Source organism: Schistocerca piceifrons, chromosome 2 (genome assembly GCF_021461385.2).
Source record: "Schistocerca piceifrons isolate TAMUIC-IGC-003096 chromosome 2, iqSchPice1.1, whole genome shotgun sequence".
In the NCBI taxonomy this organism is placed as follows: Eukaryota; Metazoa; Arthropoda; class Insecta; order Orthoptera; family Acrididae; genus Schistocerca; species Schistocerca piceifrons.
The window spans coordinates 107,993,654-108,018,009 of NC_060139.1; the positions used below are offsets into that span (position 1 = coordinate 107,993,654).

A 24,356-nucleotide genomic window follows, 5' to 3' on the forward strand; every position below is an offset into this window, starting at 1 on the left:
TTCTTTTACAATATCCAGTAACTACAATCTCGTTCCGCGATCATATATACAGTAGGGACAATCAGACGTATTCAGTGCAATTTTGAAAGTGATTATTCCACACTCCAACTGTTGCCGCAGTTGGTAAAGCAGTACTGCTGGACCAGATACCATGTCTTGTCTGGTGATCAGTTTAACTGGGTAGTTCACGAAACTGCGTTACCGAATGCGCTTTGGAAGTAGACTGGTATTGCACTGAAACAGCACGTCACCCTGACGTCATAGACCCGGCAACAAATTGGACTAGATGGTGGCGATGACGCGTCTTACACTCTCTGGTGATCCCAATATGTACTGTCACGTATACCTCTCCATCAGCCTGTCTGCTAACTCTCCGGTAGTTGCACTCATGGACTGTACTATGTTGCACTCGCAAACGACCACTACTGTCGCCATGCGATACTGTGCTCTCATCAATGTTCAGACCAGTTTCATTCATCTCACCACGACGTCCTCTCCTATGCCAGTCTTTGATCTCAGACGCATTTACAGTCAACGGCGTCAGTCATTTGAGTCGCTTATTTCAACAGCTGTCTTCGACTATGGCTATCTCCAGCACCATCGAAGTCATTCCCTGGTGTCTTAAAGCATGTCCTACAATCCTGTTCTTTCTTCTGACCAGTATTTTACACAAATTCCTTTCCTTGCCTATTATGGGGAGAACCTATTTCTTACCAGTCCATAGTCTGGCGCAACCCGCCACCATTTATTTTATTTTGAAGTATCAGTGCCTTTAGCATGAAACCGCCGATGCTACGAATGTGGGGTTCCGTAACATCGGTGGTTTCATGCTAAAGGCACTGGTACATCAAAATAAAATGAATAAAATGGGGCATTGCAGCAAAAATCACTGGAGCTCAAAGCGTTAACTTGCAGCAACTTTTTGCAACTCTACATTTCAAACGTTTAGATTCTCTTTTCCCGCTTTCTCCCGGCATATCATTCACTTCCAGATGTACTTCATCAGAAATTTTTTCTCACGCTAACGCTCATATTTGAAATTACAAAACTTATTTTGTGGGAGCCATGTTCTTTGGCTGTTAGTTTGTTTCATATCCACTGCTTCGCTCGTCCGTTACGGGTTATTTTGCTCCCAGACACAGTTTTACGCAACTCGTACCTCCAGTGTCGTTACACCATTAGAATCTGGCTACACAGTGATGGGCTGAGAGTGAGTATGGAAAGAGGCGTCCATGCTCGAAGACCAACTGCGAGCAAGCAGTTTACATTCTTTGATAACACGTTGGTCCTAATCCGCGCTGCGGTTGCCGTGCGATGAACTATGGTCCTCCATGTGTGATACTATCTGTCACGACAGTCCGGAACCAAAATAACGCACTTATGCCGCTCCCTTGGACCAATGGTGCTAACAGTGATACACAGCTGATACCCCACATCAAGCACGTTGGGAAGGAATGAAGGAAGGAAGGAAAGTTAAGATCATTCACCTAAGATGAGTTAGGGAAATCGCTTATAAGTCACATCCGAATGACCAGACGGGGAAATGAACAACTGTCCTCCAGAAGACGAGTCCTGTGCCTTATTACTGAGCCACCTTGCTCGGACTAGTCCGTGGGGCAATCCGTCATTATTGAGTTTCCAGATTAAGGCATACTCACAACCTTGTGTATCAAAGGTTAATACTTGGTCCGATATGCGTAGGGTTGCAAAAATTCCCTTAAAACACGGAATAATCATTTCTGATCAGAAGCATTGGGATGCAAAACGGAAGTATGGAAACTACTGCATTAAGAATATGGAAAGCATATACACACAGGACATCTCCACTGATCCATTGTGGATAAGCTACAGTGGCCGGTCAAATATTTACCACGGAAAAACGTATGTTTCGATAAGTTATTTTACTTAGACAACCATCTTCAGGTCCCTGTATATTGTCACGTAGAAGGTGTAATTAGATGAATGACGAACACTAACTTCACTTACGAAGGTTTATTCAGCACTTGCACATACAAGAGCGCGGAGCGAACTGCCTCCGGCCAGAACACATACGGTATATATACAGCTACAGAACATTCCAGTACAACGATTCTCCACATTTGTGGATCTTCTAGAATGTACTCGAAACGAATATAGAAATTAAAATCGTTCAGTCCACGCGAGTTTTGAACTCTCGACCCTCCATGCAACAGTTTAGTAACATAACCACTACACCACGGTGCTACTCAGCTTTTTCTGCGACAATATTAACGAGTACTAACGTGTAAGGACCTGAAGATGGCATTAATGACATGCCGAAACTGGTTGTCTAAATAAAATAACTTCCCAAAACATACGGCTGTTGAGCAATTTTCCTTGGTAAATAAACATACAGAACTTGTGGCCACTAACTGAAAAAGTGTTGTGGTGTCCTCTCCGTTGGCAGTATCTCTAATAGTCTTCCATTTAGGTCATCACCAGAAAAGGAGAGGGTAGAAATTCCCAGTAGGCAAGTGTTCATAAAGGAAGACTGATATGGCAACGACACGAGGGAAGGAAGGAAAGGTTTAACGTCCCTTCGACGTCGAGGTCATTTGAGAGCGAGCACAAGCTCGGATTGTGTCAAGGATGGGGAAGGAAATGGGTTGTGGCCTTTCAGAGGAACCATCCCGGCATTTGCCTGGAGTGACTTAGGGAAATCATGGAAAACTTAAATGACAGGGCACGGGTCTGAATTGTCGTCATCCCGAATGCGAGTCCAATGTGTTAATTGCTCGGTTCTAACGAAAGGGTAGCATTCTTACAGTGGGAGTGTGGAATGTGAAAAGCCTTAATACGATATGGAAGCTAGTAAATCTGGAAGGGGACATACAAAACGCTCAACTTGAACATAGTTTCTAAAGGAACAGATGTCAATATCGATACGATGTCGGAATCTTATCTTTATCCTTCTCGGTTGGACCCAAGATCACAGCTAACTTGGGAGATAGATGCCCCTTTGCCTCAGAAATGGGGAGCGAGCATCTGCCGGTTGCGGGAAAGGCGTGTTAGGCCGCTTGTCTTAGGGGTGTGCTCACTCAGTGAACAAGTACGGCTAGGGGGCGTGGATGTGACGGAGTGAATAGGAACGCGAAGTACTTATTTTATGATTATTACTGTGCAGTATTCTCAAAACATCCTCTTTTTACTTGTCGCTTCAAATCTGCGCAAAATCTCTAACTTTCGGCGAAATCTTCCATAGTCTTCCTCAGAAACGAGTGACTGTCGTGGCTGTGTGACAATCATTTACTCGTATGGGCCGCAGACGGCTTGTGACTGATCAGTGGACGTCGTAATTACGTCATGCTGCCAGAGATTGTCTGCACAAGTGATGCCAGCCTTCTCGGAGGAACGTTAAATGGAGACTGTTCAGCAACTGCTGGTTTCTCAAGTTCTAGAATTTTGGTGTTCCTTTGGTGTCCTGCACTGCAGTTTGAAGGGCACGCCAAGGTTCGTCATTGTCGTTGCTTCCACACTCATAAGCAATCACTACGGCGGCCGAACGCAGTAAGAAACGGCAGTGATTAACTCAAGTGAAAATGGGAATGGTGTACGTGTTCATGAACCCTGAATTGACATAAGATCGACGTAGGGACCTTTTCATACTCTCAAGACGAAAGCAGCCCAGTGTTAATCATAACATGGTTTAATTTCAAGTTCTTCTTTCATCATACTGTGATAATTGATTTAGATATATTGAAGCGTGGCAGTAACAGATGGAGAATGCATACTTCAGCGTTCTGCTATGGAAATTATTACAGTTGATACGTGGTGAACGCAAGTTGTCCAGAAATGATGTCTACAAACGATTCGATAACGAGTCAATACAACAGTAACCAACAGATTAAAAGACATAGTGAGCCAATGAACAGGTTATAAAATCGTTAAAAGACCGGGCAACTTACCAATTGCAGTAAGTGAAGTGAAATAGAAAGAATGTGGTCAGATGAATACAGACTAATGTTACACATATCACATACACACTCAGATCTAAAATTAGTAGGCTGAAATTTCAGCGGAAAGTCAGGAAGAGTCAACAAACAAAGGAGAGAAATACTGAAGTACTGAGGAATGACGATGTGTGTACTAAGGTCACTGAGGCAATAGATATAGTGATAACGAATATCAGAGGTCACGGAAAACTCTAGAAAGGGATCATCAAAGAAGTTGGATCCGAAAAAAATAGATATGAAGAAGGTAACTGGAAGTAAATTGTTAGTAACCGAACAAATATATCAGTTGACTGACGAAAAGAAAGAAGTGCAGCATTGAGAAATAAAATCTGTAGGATATTCAAGAAAGGTAAAGCGAAATGGCTTCAGGAGAAAAGTGACAATATCGAAAGAGAAACGGTAGTCTGAAGGAAAGATTCAGCGTATCGATAAGTCAAATAATTTTCTGAGAATTCGAACGCAAGAACTTCAAACACTAAGAGTGCAAATGGAGATGCGGCAACTACAGTGTCAGGTTTGTAGCTGAAGTATCCAAATTGCTGAACAGAATAACATACAATACGGTAAGGAAAACTGAAGGTCTGTTAAATGACTATCACTCTGCATTTAGGACATGTGACGACACGGGGGAGGCAGTTCTGACGTCGCGCTTAATGGAGGCAATACCTAAGGAAAAAATCAAGAAGTCCCCTTTGCGTTTGTCGATCCAGAAGAAATGTTCGTAAAACGGGGCAAGATGCTTGAGAGGCCCAGAAAAACAGGTAGATGAGGTCATCAGTCCACGAGAACTCAGAACTACTTAAACCTAACTAACCTAAGGACATCACACACATCCATGCCCGAGGCAGGATTCGAACCTGCGACCGTAGCAGTCGCGCGGTTCCAGACTGTAGCGCCTAGAACCGCTCGGCCACTCCGGCCGGCAAAACAGGTAGACTTTAGGGGGTACGAGTGGTAATATTCAGTATGTACAAGACCCAAGTGAGAAGTGCTCGGATTCGAAGGGGCTTAAGGTAAGGATACAGTCATTCTTCACTACTTTTCAACCTGTTTATCGATGATGCAATGACGGAATTTACAGAAATTCAGGAGTAGGATAAAACTAAAGGGCAAACGTATATTAATGGTAAGATTCGCTAATAACATGCTGTCCTCTGTGAAAGTCAGGAAGAATTATAGGATCTGTTGTGTGGAATGTACGGTCTACTGAGCACAGAATGTGGTTTGAAGATAATCCAAAGAAAGATGGAATTGTTGAGGGGTACTATAAACGAGATTAATGACAAACTTATCAAAATGAAGAACACGAAGGAGAGAAACCGAAGAGTTACGGCCGAATAGGGGATGATACAAGAAGCAGGCTTGCACAGGCGAAGAGAGCGTTCCTCGCTGAAAGAAGTCAACTAGTATTAAAAAAATCTGACTTAATTTGGAAAAGAAGTCATTTAGATTGTACGTTGAGCACAGCACGTTTTATGCAAGTTAAGTGCCCTGTAGGAAGACCAGAAAGAAGAGAATAGAAGCAACGTGTAAGGTGTTATGGAAAAGTGCTGAAAATTAAGTCAACAGGTAAGATAAGAAAATGGTTCAAATGGCTCTAAGCACTATGGGACTTAACATCTGAGGTCATCAGTCCCCTAGACTTAGAACTACATAAACCTAACTAACCTGAGGACATCACACACATCCATGCTCGAGGCAGGATTCGAACCTGCGACCGTAGCAGCAGCGCGGTTCCGGACTGAAACGCCTAGGACCGCTCGGCCACAGCGGCCGACGGTAAGATAAGAAAAGTTGTCTGCACAATCGGCGAGGAAAAGGAAAATATGGGAAACACTGAGTAAAATTATGGAGAGGATGAGAAACGTGTAAATACGTCAGGGAAAGAGGTAGATTTGACTAAATACATGACATAATTTAGGCTGTTGGATGTAAGTGAAACTGCGAGAGGATGAGTTTGGCACAGAAGAGGAAATCATGTCGACGGGCATACATGTCCGAGGACTGATTACAAAATGGTTGCCACGGCAACACACGTTATCTCTCTTGGTCACGATGCTTTCAGTAATAACTGCATTTACTTCCATATATCAGTGCCCCTTGGACAAGTTGTGACTCATTTTTCTGTTTCACGTTGTTGTTGTGGTCTTCAGTCCTGAGACTGGTTTGATGCAGCTCTCCATGCTACTCTATCCTGTGCAAGCTTTTTCATCTCTCAGTACCTACTGCAACCTACATCGTTCTGAATCTGCTTAGTGTATTCATCTCTTGGTCTCCCTCTACGATTTTTACCCTCCACGCTGCCCTCCAATACTAAATTGGTGAACCCTTGATGCCTCAGAACATGTCCAATCAACCGATCCCTTCTTCTGGTCAAGTTGTGCCACAAACTTCTCTTCTCCCCAATCCTATTCAATACCTCCTCATTAGTTACGTGATCTACCCACCTTATCTTCAGCATTCTTCTGTAGCACCACATTTCGAAAGCTTCTATTCTCTTCTTGTCCAAACTGGTTATCGTCCATGTTTCACTTCCATACATGGCTACACTCCATACGAATACTTTCAGAAATGACTTCCTGACACTTAAATCAATACTGGATGTTAACAAATTTCTCTTCTTCAGAAACGCTTTCCTTGCCATTGCCAGCCTACATTTTATATCCTCTCTACTTCGACCATCATCAGTTATTTTGCTCCCCAAATAGCAAAACTCCATTACTACTTTAAGTGCCTCATTTCCTAATCTAATTCCCTCAGCATCACCCGACTTAATTAGACTACATTCCATTATCCTTGTTTTGCTTTTGTTGATGTTCATCTTATATCCTCCTTTCAAGACACTGTCCATTCCATTCAACTGCTCTTCCAAGTCCTTTGCTGTCTCTGACAGAATTACAATGTCATCGGCGAACCTCAAAGTTTTTATTTCTTCTCCATGAATTTTAATACCTACCCCGAATTTTTCTTTTGTTTCCTTTACTGCTTGCTCAATATACAGATTGAACAACATCGGGGAGAGGCTACAACCCTGTCTTACTCCCTTCCCAACCACTGCTTCCCTTTCATGTCCCTCGACTCTTATAACTGCCATCTGGTTTCTGTACAAATTGTAAATAGCCTTTCGCTCCCTGTATTTTACCCTTGCCACCTTTAGAATTTGAAAGAGAGTATTCCAGTCAACATTGTCAAAAGCTTTCTCTAGTCTACAAATGCTAGAAACGTAGGTTTGCCTTTCCTTAATCTTTCTTCTAAGATAAGTCGTAAGGTCAGTATTGCCTCATGTGTTCCAGTGTTTCTACGGAATCCAAACTGATCTTCCCCGAGGTTGGCTTCTACTAGTTTTTCCATTCGTCTGTAAAGAATTCGTGTTAGTATTTTGCAGCTGTGACTTATTAAGCTGATAGTTCGGTAATTTTCACATCTGTCAACACCTGCTTTCTTTGGGATTGGAATTATTATATTCTTCTTGAAGTCTGAGGGTATTTCGCCTGTTTCATACATCTTGCTCACCAGATGGTAGAGTTTTGTCAGGACTGGCTCTCCCACGGCCGTCAGTAGTTCCAATGGAATATTGTCTACTCCGGGGGCCTTGTTTCGACTCAGGTCTTTCAGTGCTCTGTCAAACTCTTCACGCAGTATCGTATCTCCCATTTCATCTTCATCTACATCCTCTTCTATTTCCATAATATTGTCCTCAAGTACATCGCCCTTGTATAGACCCTCTATATACTCCTTCCAGCTTTCTGCTTTCCCTTCTTTGCTTAGAACTGGGTTTCCATCTGAGCTCTTGATATTCATACCAGTCGTTCTCTTATCTCCAAAGATCTCTTTAATTTTCCTGTAGGCGGTATCTACCTTACCCCTAGTGAGATAGGCCTCTACATCCTTACATTTGTCCTCTAGCCATCCCTGCTTAGCCATTTTGCACTTCCTGTCGATCTCATTTTTGAGACGTTTCTATTCCTTTTTGCCTGTTTCACTTACTGCATTTTTATATTTTCTCCTTTCACGTAGTGTATAAAAATTCTAGTCATGACGTATGAACATCTGCCCTAATCGAAAACAGCGTATGTGGTGAAGTAGATATTGGTCATCAAGGGAAACAAGCGATCAGATAATGTTCTTGACGTAATTTACAACCTTTTGTGGGTAGAGCAAAGGAGATTCAGCTGAGTTTTTCTTGTGCTATAATACTGCCAATACGCGCCTGCATCTACCCACGCTGTCAGTGTCTTACACGTTGTCCTTGACGAGGTATCCCAACAATCATGGAGTTGCTGTACGAGGATGGCCGGATAACTCGTTCCACTGTCCAATGGTCTTATCTCAAAATCACCATATTCACACTGATAGTAACTGACGATGTCATTCTCTCGAGAAGGGCTCATATATGTATTTCATACGAAGGCCCATTTGTTACAAGATGCCATTTACGGCATGCTACAATGCGGTATTGTTTAAATAATTGAGGGGGGCGGGTGCTATCTAATTACTTCAAGTGTAATGACTTTTCACAATCTTTTTTCGTTACTGCCGTAATCTTTAAGACTATGTTCGTTACTCTGTCAAATAATTTGAAATAATGCTCTTACTGAAGTAGCTCAAATCAACATTGCATTTCACTAGTGATAACCGATATACTTACCCTCTCACGCATCTTCTCTTGCAGGAATGGCTTAAACATAGAGAACACTATGTCGAACAACCACGACTGGTTGACTATATGGATGGCGTGGATCCTCATAGGAAAGGCCATCTGCAACAGATAAAAAAATATCGAGTTGGAGCAGGAACAGAAAGATATCTGTCTGCTGCAAGTAAACTGCTGTCAGTATTTGTCACATCACATTTAATTGCTTACTAACTCAGCAGACTATAAAGAATTTTGTGTCATCAGTCTTCTGACTGGTTTCAAATGGTCGATCGTGCCAACATCATCATCTCAGAGCAGCTTTTGCATCCGATGGCCTCAGTTATTTGTTGGATGTGTTTCAGTATCTGTCTTCTCTTATATTTTTTAGCTACTATAGCTCCCTGTAGTACCAAAACGTTATTCCTTAAGGTCTTAACATATAACCTATCATACCAATAATCAAGCCACTTGTTTGTTTCCTCTAAACGATGCCGTGATCCAAACGTAAATTCTCAGAAATATCTTCCTCAAATTAAGGTTTTTGTTTGATAGTAGTAGACTTCTCTAGGCAAGGAATGGGCTTTTTGGTACTGCTAGTCTGCTTTTTTATATCCTCCTTACAGTTCATAGAGAAGAAATAAAGACGTTGAGGTTTGCCGACGATATTTTAATTAGAGCAGAGACGACAAAGAACTTAGGAAATAAAAGGAACGGAATGGTTCGAATCTAACAAGTTTCGAGAAACTGAAGTAAAAAAGGGTAATGGAATGTATCCTAACTGATTTGGCGATGCTGCGTGAGAGAGATAGGCGTAAGAGAGACTGAAAGCAGTACGTGAGCTTTGCCATTTGAGCAGCAAAATAACTGACAACAGAACCAAATAGGTCGTAAAATGCAGACTGACAATACCAAAAAGCGAAAAATATTAATATCGAATATAAATGTAAGTGCTAGGAAGTCTTTTCTGAAAGTATTTAGTTGCAGTGTAGCCTTATGAAGCAGTGTAGGATGGAATACGGACAAGATAAGTGTACAAGAATGCTGAAGATAAGAGGGGGTAGACAGGATGACGAATCAAAGAGGTACTGAATCGATTCAAGACAAAGGATCCTTATGTAACACCGAAAATGCAGATAAAATACATTCTGTATCATCCAAAATTTTTGACCGTTCAATAACCGTTGATAACTTATAATGTATTTCTGATTGTGCATATGTAAACTGTTTTACAGGAACTGTAGTTAATATGTAATGGATGTAATAGGATATTTCTGTCAATATATAACTGGTTGTAATTATAGTGTCGCTATTGTAAATTGCTGGGTAATAGGCAAGGGAACTTTATTTAAAAGTATCGACAGCAACGATGAAAAGGCAGTAGCTGTGCCATTGTTTATCTTTGCTTATGGGAGTCTGTCGCGCTGCGAACAGGGACAGAGCAGCTTGAGTCATGAAAGAGTGCGAAAGTGTGTGCTGGGCGCTTCCGCGGATGCAGGAGTGGACAGGCGAAAGTAGATGCAGTTCTATTGCCTATCCCGTAATTATCCGTGGCTCTGTAGATGACTCGTGCTTCATAATCAGCAGCAGCAGCAACAACAGCAGCTCAGCGTTGTCGTCAGCACAGCTACAGCATCGTAATACTCTTTAAGGTACGAAGTGTAACTAATATTGTAGAGGCATTACCCAGTGGCATTTCTTTCACAATTTTCGACTAATTGTAATTAACAATAACCAGAAATAGTTAAAACATGTAGGGCTCTTGTGTTATTGTCCTCAGACATTATTACCAAACAGTCCGCCGCTGGTAGCTGAGTGGTCAGCGCGGTGGAATGTCGTACCTAACGGCTCGGGATCGATTCCCGGCTGGGTCGGAGATTTTCTCCGCTCAGGGACTGGGTGCTGTGTTGTCCTTATCATCATTATTTCATCCACATCGACACGCAAGTCGCTGAAGTGGCGTCAACTCGAAAGACTTGCACCAGGCGAACGGTCTACCCGACGGGAGGCTCTAGCCACATGGCATTTCCATTACCAAGCAGGGTCCCTTTCTTTTCCATGCAGTCACCGAGTGTCGTAAAAATATGAACATTGATTAGCTACTTACTGCCAGTACTGTTGTTTGCTAATGACCAGTTTCAGCCTAAATTTTGTCGCCTCAGTAACTGTTCACTATTGTAGTCCGTAACAGAAACTTCGCTACTTATTTTCAGTTTTAACTTCACTCACTTAAAGCAAGGTAAAATTTCACTGGCAAGACTAACAAGTAAAGATAAAGCAAAAATTAAGAGTGCACAATTTTACTTAGTCTGTGTTTAGCTTATCGAGTGACTTCTGTTGGCTTGGTGTCTTATTGTTCTGATATTAATTCAGTTGCCCATTTTCTTAAAGTAAATTAAATTCAGTAGTTCAATAATTAAAAATAAATTGCTTGCCCTTTTCCAATTTTGTATTACGTTAAGATGAGGTTACTGAAAATCATTTTTTACGAAACCAAGTTTCTGTTACATCCAATCATTTATTTAACCAGCAACTTCATTTAATTTTACTTTCAAAATGTAGTATTTCAGAATAAGTAACTGCAAGCTCAGTGCTTTCTGATTCATTTATTTTCTCGTGAAATTTTGTGTTGTGGAAAAGCGACACAATATTTTGTTGCCACGCCAGTGATTATTTGCTTTACTTTCTTTACCATTATCCTTCCTTGGATTTTGGATATTCATTGCTCTAGTAGGCTCTTTTGCTAATCAGTATTTTTTTATTATCAATATTTCCTTTGTATTAAAAATATTACATGCTACCGTTTTCCCCCATGTGGCTCGTGAGCGACTGCACTAAATTTCCACCCATTTCCAAATCATCAATGTTTAGGTTAGGTTTAGAATAGATTCTTCCTTCAGATGGGTCTGTTGTACACTTTCCTACTACTATCTGGTATTGTTTCTCTTCGGTAACGATAGCCTTACTCACTGTAAAAGTTCATTAGACATAAGCGATCCCGGTCAACTTTATCACAATGCAGTAGGCCGATTAGGAAGGGTCGATTTGGTTATGGGGAGAAGTATGCGGGTAAAATTTGCGGGAGACGGCCAAGGATCTACTGCCTTAAGCAAATTTTTATAAGCTGCAGTAGCTATACATAACTTCATCACAGTATTCTTGAGACTGAGGATAACAACATGGACAAATGTTGGTGTACATAAAGCAAGAGATGTACACTACTGGCCATTAAAATTGCTACGCCACGAAGATGACGTGCTACACACGCGACATTTAACCGACAGGTAGAAGATGCTGTGATATGGAAATGATTGGCTTTTCAGAGCATTCACACAAGGTTGGCGCCGGTGGCGACACCTACAACGTGCTGACATGAGGAAAGTTTCCAACCGATTTCTCACACACAAACAGCAGTTGACGGGCGTTGCCTGCTGAAACGTTGTTGTGATGCCTCGTGTAAGGTGGAGAAATGCGTACCATCACGTTTCCGACTTTGATAAAGGTAGGATTGTAACCTATCGCGATTGCGGTTTATCGTATCGCGACACTGCTGCTCGCGTTGGTCGAGATCCAATGAGTGTTAGCAGAATATGGAATCGGTGGGTTCAGGGGGGTAATACGGAACGCCGTGCTGGATCCCAACGGCATCGTATCACTAGCAGTTGAGATGACAGGTATCTTATCCGCATGGCTGTAGCGGATCGTGCAGCCACGTCTCGATCCCTGAGTCAACAGATGGGGACGTTTGCAAGACAACAACCATCTGACGAACAGTTCGACGACGTTTGCAGCAGCATGGCCTATCAGCTCGGAGACCATGGTTGCGGTTACCCTTGACGCTGCATCACTGACAGGAGCGCCTGCGATGGTGTACTCAACGACGAACCTGGGTGCTCGAATGGCAAAAGGTCATTTTTTCGGATGAATCCTGGTTCTGTTTACAGTATCATGATGGTTGCATCCGTGTTTGGCAACATCGCGGTGAACGCACATTGGAAGCGTGTATTCGTCATCGGCATACTGGCGTATCACCCAGAGTGGTGGCATGGGGTGCCACTGGTTACACGTCTCGGTCACCTCTTGTTCGCATTGACGGCACTTTGAACAGTGGGCGTTACATTTCAAATGTGTTACGATCCGTGGCTCTACCCTTCATTCGATCCCTGCGAAACCCTACATTTCAGCAGGATAATGCCCGACTGCGTGTTGCTGGTCCTGTACGAGCCTTTCTGGATACAGAAAATATTCGACTGCTGCCCTGGCCAGCACATTCTCCAGATATCTCACCAATTAAAACGTCTGGTCAATGGTGGCCGAGCAACTGGCTCGTCACAATACGCCAGTCACTATTCTTGATGAACTGTGGTATCGTGTTGAAGCTGCATGGGCAGGTGTACCTGTACACGCCATCCAAGCTGTTTGACTCAATGCTCAGGTGTATCAAGGCCGTTATTACGGCCAGAGGTCGTTGTTCTTGGTACTGATTTCTCAGGATATATGCACCCAAATTGCGTGAAAATGTAATCACATGTCAGTTCTAGAATAATATATTTGTCCAATGAATACCCGTTTATCATCTGCATTTCTTCTTGGTGTAGCAAAATTAATGGCCAGTAGTGTATTTTTGAAACTTCAGATGCAAGTGACATCGAGATATTTATGCAAACCAGTGACATGATTTGTGTTAGCGTGTCTGTATTTCGTCTCTTTGATCACCGTTAGCAAATACAGAAACTGCTTTGGTTTTGGAGCACGGGCAGCCGTAATTTTCGTTTACGCACCCCCATGAGAGCCATGACCTTGGCGGCGACGGAGGGCGTGAGGTACCACGTCTGCGACAGCGAGAGGCCCTCCAGGTCGAAGATGGCGATGCCGCCCAGGATCTGCGCCCTCTGCTCCAGGATGCCCAGCTCGAGCACCGCCAGCGACGCCTTCAGCAGGTCCTCCACCGAACACCTGCCCGGGTCCCAGTTCCCTGCAAACACACACGCGTTGCACACTCCACTCAACAAATGAGGCTGTTGCAAGCGGAACTTATCCCATATACATAACGAAACGTGGGCAACGCAAGATTATACGCTTCTAATTTACTAGTGTTCAGCAAATAACTGTGTAAAATTTATGTTGACTGCCATAACTGCATTTTCATTACGTATTGTACAGAGCAATTCAGTTTATTTGCTAATTTCTTACACTGTCGTATTATTTGTACAAAAGACTTGTTTGAATCGTCATATTACCCCTCAAAGTATGGAACATTGTGCTTAACATATGCTTCAACCACTTAAAAATGGCGACGATATGTATGCATTTTAGAACACACAAAAAGACAGATCTTTTTCATTTTTTAAATGTAAGCTCTGCAAAGCAATAGGTTTCTGTAGATGAGCATTCATTAATATCACGTTGTGCTGTTCGTAATTTAGTATTTGAACATTTAATAGATTATCATAATGATTGTAAAACACACGATATACACGAACGTTATGCTCCAGGTATGAATGCATGAACTTTATAAAAGTTTCCTAGTGAACCCATAGCTAAGCGTAAATGAATGTGTAGCAACACGCCACAGATCTGTTAAGTGGTAAACATACTTTAATTGTCCTTTCTGATTACAGGCACATCTGTAAGAAGTGGAAAACAATCCCTGAATCGAAGATTATAAATTGACAAGCATAGGATCACAAATTGATGTGCCAACACAAAATAGCACTGCGTGGGTTGACGTATGATCCAACGATATCCAGAAATTCGGAGTTTGTAGTTATATACAGAAAGTTTATTCCCTATCTCTAAATCAGTCTATTGGAAATGCAGCATTTTAAAGTAAATATTAACACACGATTCTTATTTTGACGGAGTGTGACTTCATTTGAGGGACTCAGTCCAGTCAGTCGAAACAAAGCAAATCACTGTGTTACGGTCTACAGGACGCTTTGCTAGTTCTAACCTATGTACAACCTTCAGAGCTATGGCGTATGGTGATTATTTTCTGTGACAGAATTTAATGTCACCAGGTGGCATGAGTGAATATACAAGATGATAACCAAGGTAATGAGTAGAGAATTGAAACATAGTTATAACTCTTCGCAACTGCAAGAAAGTCTGTATTTAGACCAAAGGCATATTGGTTTTATATAAAATGCTAGAGAGCAGTAACAGTTGTGATTTGGCCAACAAATTAAAAATGTATTATTTGCGCGACTGTGGATGTAACGCAATAAAATAAAAAAATATAGTCATTCAATGTTTCGCAGTATTATTCACAACCAGATGCAGTATGTTTCATTTTGAGAGGGGTAAATTATTTGGTACTTTTTTCAGGTGGCAACTGACACAGAAAATTCGCTTATACTGACCACTATAACATAAATTTTTAATATTTTGAGCGTTAAAAGAATTAATAAGCGTTTCGCCGCAAAAAGATTTTCCTTTAATTTTGAAAAAAACTCAGTACGTTCACTTCTAGACAAGAAATAGTATGATATAACAATTAATGTCAGGGGTCAGTGTATAGGGCGAATGCACCAGTTTTGGATGTATGGATGAAACCCTGAAATGGACGGAACATAAGAAGTTTCTCAATGCGCTTAATTCAGTAACTTTTGCGTACTGCTTAATAGCTAGTTATGTAATACTTCACTGATTTTCACTCAGCGTCTTACGACTTGGTTTCCTGTTATATCTTTAAGTCATCACTTAAGTAAGAAGTACTTATTGAGCAAAAGTGAAGAGTGAGAATTAATATAAAGTGTTAATCAACAACTATCTGGTAGCTGCTTCTTCAGCTTTATGCGTTCTGCTAGCAGCTTCACAATGTGTGTTAAGGGTAGCCTGACGCATTCTTTCTGCTGTTTCGGCAGACACTTTCAATTTAGCATGTTTTTGTAAAGCGCGGATGCAGCTCATCTGAAGAAACATTTCTCATCATGCGTTTCATGTGACGCCCACGGTCAGCGAAAAATGTCGCTTTGTTTCTCCTTACAAACAAAATATTTTTAATTGAAATTGTATGTCCCAATTCGATAGAAGTTTCTTCAACAAGAGCGATATTCGGTTTAACGATGTGTGTGAAGGGGACAACAAAACACGAAGAATGACCGGTGCTTCAGCAGCGGCCGAGTAGCGCCGTTGCAAGGCTGACAGACAGACCATGCGATGTGAGCGAACAAACGATAGAAGGGACAAGTCGCATACGAAAGCAAATGTTTACCAATCTTTATCAACTGAATTAGAGTGTGATGGAGAGTGAAAAAACGTAGCACTGAACAAATACAGTCCGATAGAGTTTAACTCTAGATACCGTATTTGCCCCACGGAGTCCTGATGTTTCAGTTTTCAGACTCCTAACATGATAATATCTCCTGTATTTTACTGAGCTTCTGGGCTGAAAAAAAACTAGCTCTAGTGTTATGGCGCTCTTCATATAGGTAAACATCGGTTGACCACATTTTTAGTAACAAGAAACAAACCGACATCCGACATTCTCAGTTAACACGGAACCTCAGATGAAACGCTAGAAGAGCATTATTTGTTTGGGATGATACGATCTACGAATTTCAGAAAAATTGTAGATATCGGCCAAAAACGGGAGAAACTGCGCCTGGCCTCACTTATGAGACGCAAGTACCAGCTGACGAAGTTAGTTATAAAATAATATATCTAAATTTCAGAAGTGTGTTAATATTCACAGATACAACTCTTGAACAACTGATCTCTGAGTCAGTATTAAGCTCAAAAAATCTTTTTCATCGCTTTCGCAACAACATGAAATGCCTGTTGGGTAGCAAAGCAAATTTTAACTTAATCTCAATTCATTTCTTCTGGAGAACTCTCTTACAACAGTAGGATATTGAATTAAACGCTGGCAGTATGTGTAGTATTTAGTAATGAATTTGTGCTTCACTTTTACTATGAATAATGACGAAGACTAGTATGTTCATTTCCTGTTAAAAGTTATGCCGCTGTGCTATTTTGCAGTTATTTATAGCTAGCATGTGGCTCTACCCACAATCAATCGTGTACGAGGATCGCTCAATAAATAATGCCCCTCATTTTTTAAAAAGCCATTAGTATAGACAGGCAAACGTCCTTGGTGGTGCTTCACATTTGATGTTTGTTCTGTGCGCCGGTGAAGTTTCGAACCGTTCTGGCAGATGGCAGAGCCGTAGTACAGCGCCAAAGTGGCGTCCACATACGGTCCACGTTACAAGCAGCGTTCTGTTATTGAATTCTTGTGTGCAGAAAAAGAAACCGTGGTAAACATCCATAAACGTTTGTGTGCATCGTATGGCGATGTTGCGGTTGATAGGAGTACAGTTGGCCGATGGGGAAAGAAAGTTACAGCCTCAGGAAATGGAGAAACAGAGCTCCATGATCAGCCACGCTCGGGACATCCCGTCACAGCCACTATTCCAGAAGTGCTGAATCGTGCAGATGCCATTATTTGTGCCGAACGGCCCATCACAATTCGACAATTGGCTCTACATTTCTCGGTCAGCATTGTAAGTGCGTCTGAATGATCGAGACTCTCGAATATTTAAAGAGGTGCTTACGATGCGTTCCACGAACCCCCCCCCCCCCCCCAAAGAAAGGCCACTGCGCCGCGCGGGGTAGCCGTGCGGTCTTAGGCGCCTTGCCATGGTTCGCGCGGCTTCCCCCGTCGGAGGTTCGAGTCCTCCCTTGGACATGGGGGTGTGTGTTGCCATTGACGTAAGTTAGTTTAAGTTAGATTAAGTAGTGTGTAAACCTAGGAACCGATGACCTTAGCAGTTTGGTCCCACGGAACTTACCCCAAATTTCCAAAAAAAAGGCCATTTCATCTGAATTGTTGGAGCGTTTTGAGACCGACGGAGAGGCCTTACTGCCACGGATCATTACGGGGGACGAAAGCTGGGTGCACCACTTCGCGCCGGAAACAAAAAGGCAGAACATGCAGTGGCATCATCCTCATTCACCACAAAAGAAGAAATTCAAGAAAACCCCTCTGCCGGAAAAGTCATGGTGACAGTCTTCTGGGATTGTGATGGCGCCATTCTCGTGGATGTGATGCTAAGAGGGTCAACCATCAAGTCAGAGGCATGCGACAAGAATCCAGCAGAAATCTTGTTGCAATACGATAATGCACGTCCACATACAAGTCTGAGAGCCCGGGAACCAATCGCCAAATAGGGTTCAGCGTCATTGCCTTATCCACCCTACAGTCTAGACCTGGCACCCTCGGACGTCCATCCCTTTGGGCTGCTTGAAGATTTTCTACGGGGAACACACTTTAAAGTATCAAGTGATGCAGTGAAAACGTGGCTACGCCTACCGGACGAGAGCTTTTACCAGCAGGAAGTACACGCGCTTCCACAACGTTGACGTACGGCCATAGAACGTGATAGAGACTACGTAGAAAAGTAGGACATGGACATGTTGATTTATATTGTCAGCAAATTCTGACTTAACAATAAATATGTTCTGTGAAAAAAATGTGGGGCATTACTTATTGAACGACCCTGGTATATGCGGCATGTAAACTAACACATTCCATCTCATTTTCTGAAGAAATCGAGCAAATTATCCAGAGTCCGTGTAACGAAACTAAGAAACTAGATCTTAAGTAAACCAGGTCAGGAAAGCAAATTCCATGTGCAGCTCATCCATCTGATATTGACGTCTGCATCCGCAAATGAGGTCGCTTCTTACGTATCTTAGTGTGTTGTCACTTGACCAGAGAATATGTGGATCGAGTCCTAGATGTGGATAGATTTGCATCGCAACTAGTTTGAGCTTAGAGATGCGATGGCACGCAGTCTCTGATTTCTAGACAGTATACTGATATCCCGGGTTAAACCACAAACCTATCCGCCGCGCCTCCAGGAATGAGAACAGCTGCTGCTGTTGTTGTTGGTGCTCCGTCCTTAGGAGTTCTATTTTAATTGGCGTACTGATGCATCGCAGCGTTTAACATGTGGCCCACCGAAGTGCTTTATCAGTGAATCAACGAAATTTAAAGTGTGCGTGTTACATATGCATGTAAGTGTGAAACAAGGAGCTACAAGTTACAAAATGAAAGGCAGATTCAGCATTCGAAACAGTCAACAGAAACGTAATTTTGATGAAGATGTAAATGTTTTATGTCAGCTGAAGATGAATACCTGATACAAATCTTGGCATACATTACGTTATGTTGAAACTAGGTGGTTGCTGTATTTCTTCAATTAATGTAATCCATAGCCATGGAACTCAACCACTATTGTCATGGATAAATTAATACTGAGCAGTTTAGCACTTTTGAAGCAGTGTTTAGCGTAATGGCTCTGAGCGCTATGGGACTTAACATCTGAGGTCATCAGTTCCCTATAACTTAGAACTACTTAAACCTAACGAACCTAAGGGCATCACACACATCCATGCCCGTGGCAGGATTCGAACATGCGACCGTAGCGGTCGCGCGGTTCCAGACTGAAGCGCCTAGAACCGCTCGGCCATATCGGCTGGCTTTTTAGTGTAATCATAAACGATAGTGACTGAATTGAAACGACAGTGACAACGGCTTAAAGAGACTGCTTCGAAATAGGACGCTGTAGATAAGGCAGTCGGATCGTAGGACGGAGGAAGAGGCGGAGAAGGTTGGACTGGAGTCAGTTGTTAGCCGAATATGTGGATGAGATGGCTATTGTGATAAGTGAACTATTAGCCCTCTCTTGAAGTTAGAATGGAGATGGAGATTTTGAGGAAGATCGTTTCCAAGTTGGATTCCTGAAGGAGAAAATCATTTTGGAAACATGGCATACCTAAAACTCACTTTCACACCAGAATCGGTAATCATAATCACGTCAGTTCCTACACTATGGTGGCCACCTATGCTGGCGCTGAGTCTGAATACACTATCCTTTCGCTTCTACTGTCATATATAACATCACAGATTATACTCGGGAAGCATTCATCACAACCGACCACAGGACGACATACGTACACACACACACATTGAAGTACTCGTACTTCCCACGAACACCATTGAGAAACATTTAGTTTGGATTCGAACTACTGACTATGCGTTATTCTGTTTAAGTTTGTTCCTGGGTTTTGCTCCATCATTTAATTTAGGCACAGTACTTAGATTTCGAGTTTGCTGCAGGGAAACATTTACTGTAAGTTTTCACTTATCACTTTCAGTCATAAACATCACGCTAAGCCTGTTCTCGCAGAATGAATTCAGACTTTTAATCGACAATGGCTTCCCTGTGTCACTAAACTGCCTTTGGTCTATGTTACACATAACATTCGGCATTGTTGCCCAGTATCTTCCTGTAGATGTAAAGTGAAAAAAGAACCTGAAACAAAGTTGGTAATCTTACGCGACTGTGACAATTCGTTCAAATTATAGTATTGACACTGAGTACGAAGTCCACACTGTCGCACTATGATGAATACAGTTGCGGAACATTTTTGTACCTATGCTGTAGACATTACAGCAGCTGTGAATGGCGCTTACAAATTACTAAGTGACTGAATCACACACTTACAAGGGAACCTCCCCATCGCACCCCCCTCAGATTTAGTTATAAGCTGGCACAGTGGATAGGCCTTGAAAAACTGAACACAGATCAATTGAGAAAACAGGAAGAAGTTGTGTGGAACTGTGAAAAAATAAGCAAAATATACAAACTGAGTAGTTCATGGGAAGATATGCAACATCAAGGACATTGGTAACGGAGGAGCGCCGTAGTGTCGTGGTAACGTGATCAGCTGCGCAACGAGAGGTCCTTGCTTCAAATCTTCCATCGAGTGAAAAATTTAATTTTTTTATTTTCAGTTTATGTGACAAACTCTTATGTTTTCATCACTTTTTTGAGAGTGATTATCACATCCACAAGAAAACTTAAATCGGGCAAGGTAGAAGAATCTTTTTACCCATTTGCCAAGTGTACAAGTTAGGTGGGTCGACAACATATTCCTGTCATGTGACGCACATGCCGTCACCAGTGTCGTATAGAATATATCAGATGTGTTTTCCTGTGGAGGAATCGGTTGACCTATGACCTTGCGATCAAATGTTTTCGGTTCCCATTGGAGAGGCACGTCCTTTCGTCTAATAATCGCACGGTTTTGCGGTGCGGTCGCAAAACACAGACATTAAACTTATTACAGTGAACAGAGATGTCAATGATCGAACGGACAGATAATAACTATGCAAAAATAAAGAAAGTAAACTTTTCACTCGAGGGAAGACTTGAACCAAGGACCTCCCGTTCTGCAGCTGCTCACGTTACCACGAGACCACGGCGCTCCTGCGTTTCTAGTGTCCTAGATGTTGCATATGTGTCCCATGGACTACTCAGTTTGCATATTTTGCTTATTTTTTTGCAGTTCCACACAACTTCTTCCTGTTTTCTCAATTGATCTGTGTTCAGTTTTTCAAGGCCTATCCACTGTGCCAGCTTATAACTAAATCTGAGGGGGGTGCGATGGGGAGGTTCCCTTGTTAGTAAGTTCCAGTACCGGCTGATCCACATTCCAGAGCAATTACTGGCGTGCTGATCCTTGAGGGGACCATGGAGTACTCTTTCCTGACACTGCGCTATCATAGGCTTCATAGTGTAATTGACGGCGTTTCATACTACAGTACCGTTGCCTGATGCCAAACTGTCACCATAGATTCTTATGTGGTAGAATGGTTCGTATAGTGGTATACTGAGCCTTATGTGTTCGACGTTGGAACTTGCAGTTATACCGAAGAGTAAACTCTACACAGTGCTCTCTCTCTCTCTCTCTCTCTCTCTCTCTCTCTCTCTTCCGCACACGTCTTCAGACTTGGTGAACATTACAATGTTTTCCACGATAACTCACCAGCACGAGAGCTACTTTATGAGGTTCACCTATGAGCGTGTACGAGGAAAAGTTGAGACCAAGCGACTTCTAAAGTTCTGACAGCAGAACTGCGTTAGGAGCATGTTTATTAGGGCGACCCGTGTAGTACTGATGAGGTGTCAGACGCGAGATGTCGCTTGCAGCAGGTAAGAGGATTACGTGGAAGGAAGGAAGAAAGGTAAAATTGGGGTTACCGTCCCGTTGACGAGTAGGTCGTTATACACCAAGCACAAGCTCGGATGGGTAAGGTTGGAGAAGTATGGAGAGGGCCGGCCGGTGTGGCCGTGCGGTTCTAGGCGCTACAGTCTGGAGCCGAGCGACCGCTCCGGTCGCAGGTTCGACTCCTGCCTCGGGCATGGGTGTGTGTGTGACGTCCTTAGGTTAGTTAGGTTTAATTAGTTCTAAGTTCTAGGCGACTGATGACCTCAGAAGTTAAGTCGCATAGTGCTCAGAGCCATTTGAACCATTTGAAATATGGAGAGGAATATGGCCACGTCCTTTTCCATGGAATTCTGCGGTAGTTGCCATAAACAACTCAGGGAAACCAACGAAATCTTAAATCTGGATGGTCAGATAAGGATTTTAAGCGCCTTTCTCCCGCGTACAAGTTAGTCTTACAACCGCATCATTTCTTGGGACCACAAAATTATCTAACTGCTTCGAAGAGTTTAATTCTTAATGTTATTGTTTCTAAACTCTCCGTCCCTCATCCCTCCTCCTCTCTTTTCTTCCCTGCTCCAGCATTAAAGGACTACACAAATTCGGTTCCGTTGTTATACCTGCTTGCTTTGTAAACATACACTTAACTCCACTCTGGCTTCGAAGTTTTGTTTCTGGACGGCGAACAACAGCCCCCTTATTCGCTACCAGAGCTACTGAGTAACCGCTAACTGCCATGCACAACAGGATCAACGCATCAAGAAAATTGTGCATGTACAGACAGCGTTGTGATGTCGACAAGCACCGCTCTAGATTGAGACAAGAGCCACTTGCAGTTCGCAAGCCGCGTTGTGACCACCCCTGTTATTCAGGGTGAACCCTATGCTGACAAAATTTCGAAGAGTTTTGGAGGATATTTTCCGAGTGTTTTGGAATCAAGAATTTGTGCTATCTCGTGGAGCCTTACAGAGTAATTGCATTTCGCTGGATTCTTTACTTACATGTTTCTTTGTATATGTACCGCACTGAAAATATCTGCACAACAGTGTAAACGTCGACGGTATGCGCTATGTGTCTTGGTCGCAAACAAACTTCGTTCTTGGCAACAGCGACGCCCACTTTACATTTCGCCCTCAAGCTTGCATTCACTACTGCGCGTTTCTGTCTAGGGCTTATTTTTCTGGAAGTGTTAGTTGCACGTTAATAATGATACACAGCAGCATGGACAGGTTTACTGTTTTACAGTTGGCGAGTAATCGCACCGTGTATGGGTCAGTGAATGCAGTGGAAGAGCGGCAGAAGGACGCTTCGCCGAATTGTTTCCGTAACGACGGTAACCACAGTACTTTTGCTTCTGTACATAGGAGTACAACAGAAACCGTGTCATCCTGCATTTTATCGGGCGTTTCGGTGGTTGCACATGACAGATGTTTTCACCGTTGTGCAGTCATTTTCATGGAAACAAAAGTAACTGGTGTAAAAAACCGAATACATTATAATTACATTATGAATGAAACAACACGTGTACTGTAATACACTATTTATTACTTATTTCACAAACCGGTTTTTAGCTGTTACGCCATTATCAGGAACAAAGATGAGTATGTGGTGCAGTGAAATTTTGTTGGATCAAAGATTATAAACTGATGGATGTACAGAGCGTCTCCATTTTCATAGATGAAAAATGTTAATGTTAGAATTAGGAATAAAACAAGAGGGATTATTTCAGTATAAACGCGATGTAAGGTTATTTAACTACGATGAAATACGTGACACATTAACTAATGAACTACAGACAAATTACAACAGTCTTGCATAGAAGAAGCGAACTGAACAAAGTTTGATGACGTTTTCCACAGATGTGGCTGAACAAAATAATCTTGTCTTCAATAGGTCTTAAATTACAAACAGATAAGATATAGTAGTGATATTAAGTAGCTAAGTGAAGCAGCTGTGATTATGTTGCTGTTGTGGGCTTCAGTCCAGAGACTGGTTTGATGCAGCTGCCTTTGCTACTCTATCCTGTGAAAGCTTTTTCATCTCCCCGTATCTACTGCAACCTACATACTTCTGAATCTGCTTAGTGTATTCATCTCTTGGTCTCCCTCTACGATTTTTACCTTCCAAGCTTCCCTCCAATACTAAACTGGTGATCCCTTGATGCCTCAGAACATGTCCTACCAACCGATCCCTTCTTTCAGTCAAGTTGTGCCACAAATTTCTCTTCTCCCCAATTCTACTCAGTACCTCCTCATTAGTTATGTGATCTACCCATCTAATCTTCAGCATTCGCTGTGATTATACAAAGTACTTTATTTTTATTTTAGCAGGACAAGTGAAATTACAGTAACTGAAATAAAGAAAAAAATGAGACATATGAATAAGGGAGATAATCTACAACATGGTTTGAATGGGATTATGAATAGTATATGCAGCTAGAAGTGGCGAATAAGGGAACTGTGCCTGGTCATTCAGTACTAAGCTTGGGTAAATGGACACGTACTTATTAATTTACATTATTTCAAGGTAATTCATCTTCCTTCCTTTTATGGATATGGTGTAATACTTCATGTTTCACCTTCCAGCTCTGGTCTTCTTTAAGCAGGTGGTCTACAAAAGTAGAGACTCCTTTTCTGTTTCCAGCTTCTGTGGTGTTCCTTCAAGCGGGTACATAAAGCCCAGCCAGAATGGCCAATGTAGAATCTGCCACAATTACAAGTAACTATACATAT

The 24,356-nt window shown here is 42.3% G+C and overlaps 1 protein-coding gene across 1 annotated transcript in view; it reads right to left on the minus strand.

The window, feature by feature from the left end:
* LOC124776474 (clavesin-1-like) overlaps nucleotides 1-24,356 on the minus strand; it is a 236,978-nt gene that overhangs the window by 15,513 nt on the left and 197,109 nt on the right. The window contains exons 5-6 of the mRNA XM_047251487.1: nucleotides 13,386-13,579; nucleotides 8,620-8,730 (exon numbers count right to left, since the gene is read on the minus strand). Of these exons, the coding sequence (XP_047107443.1) occupies nucleotides 8,620-8,730; nucleotides 13,386-13,579 (305 nt within the window). The remainder of the gene's footprint in view (nucleotides 1-8,619; nucleotides 8,731-13,385; nucleotides 13,580-24,356) is intronic.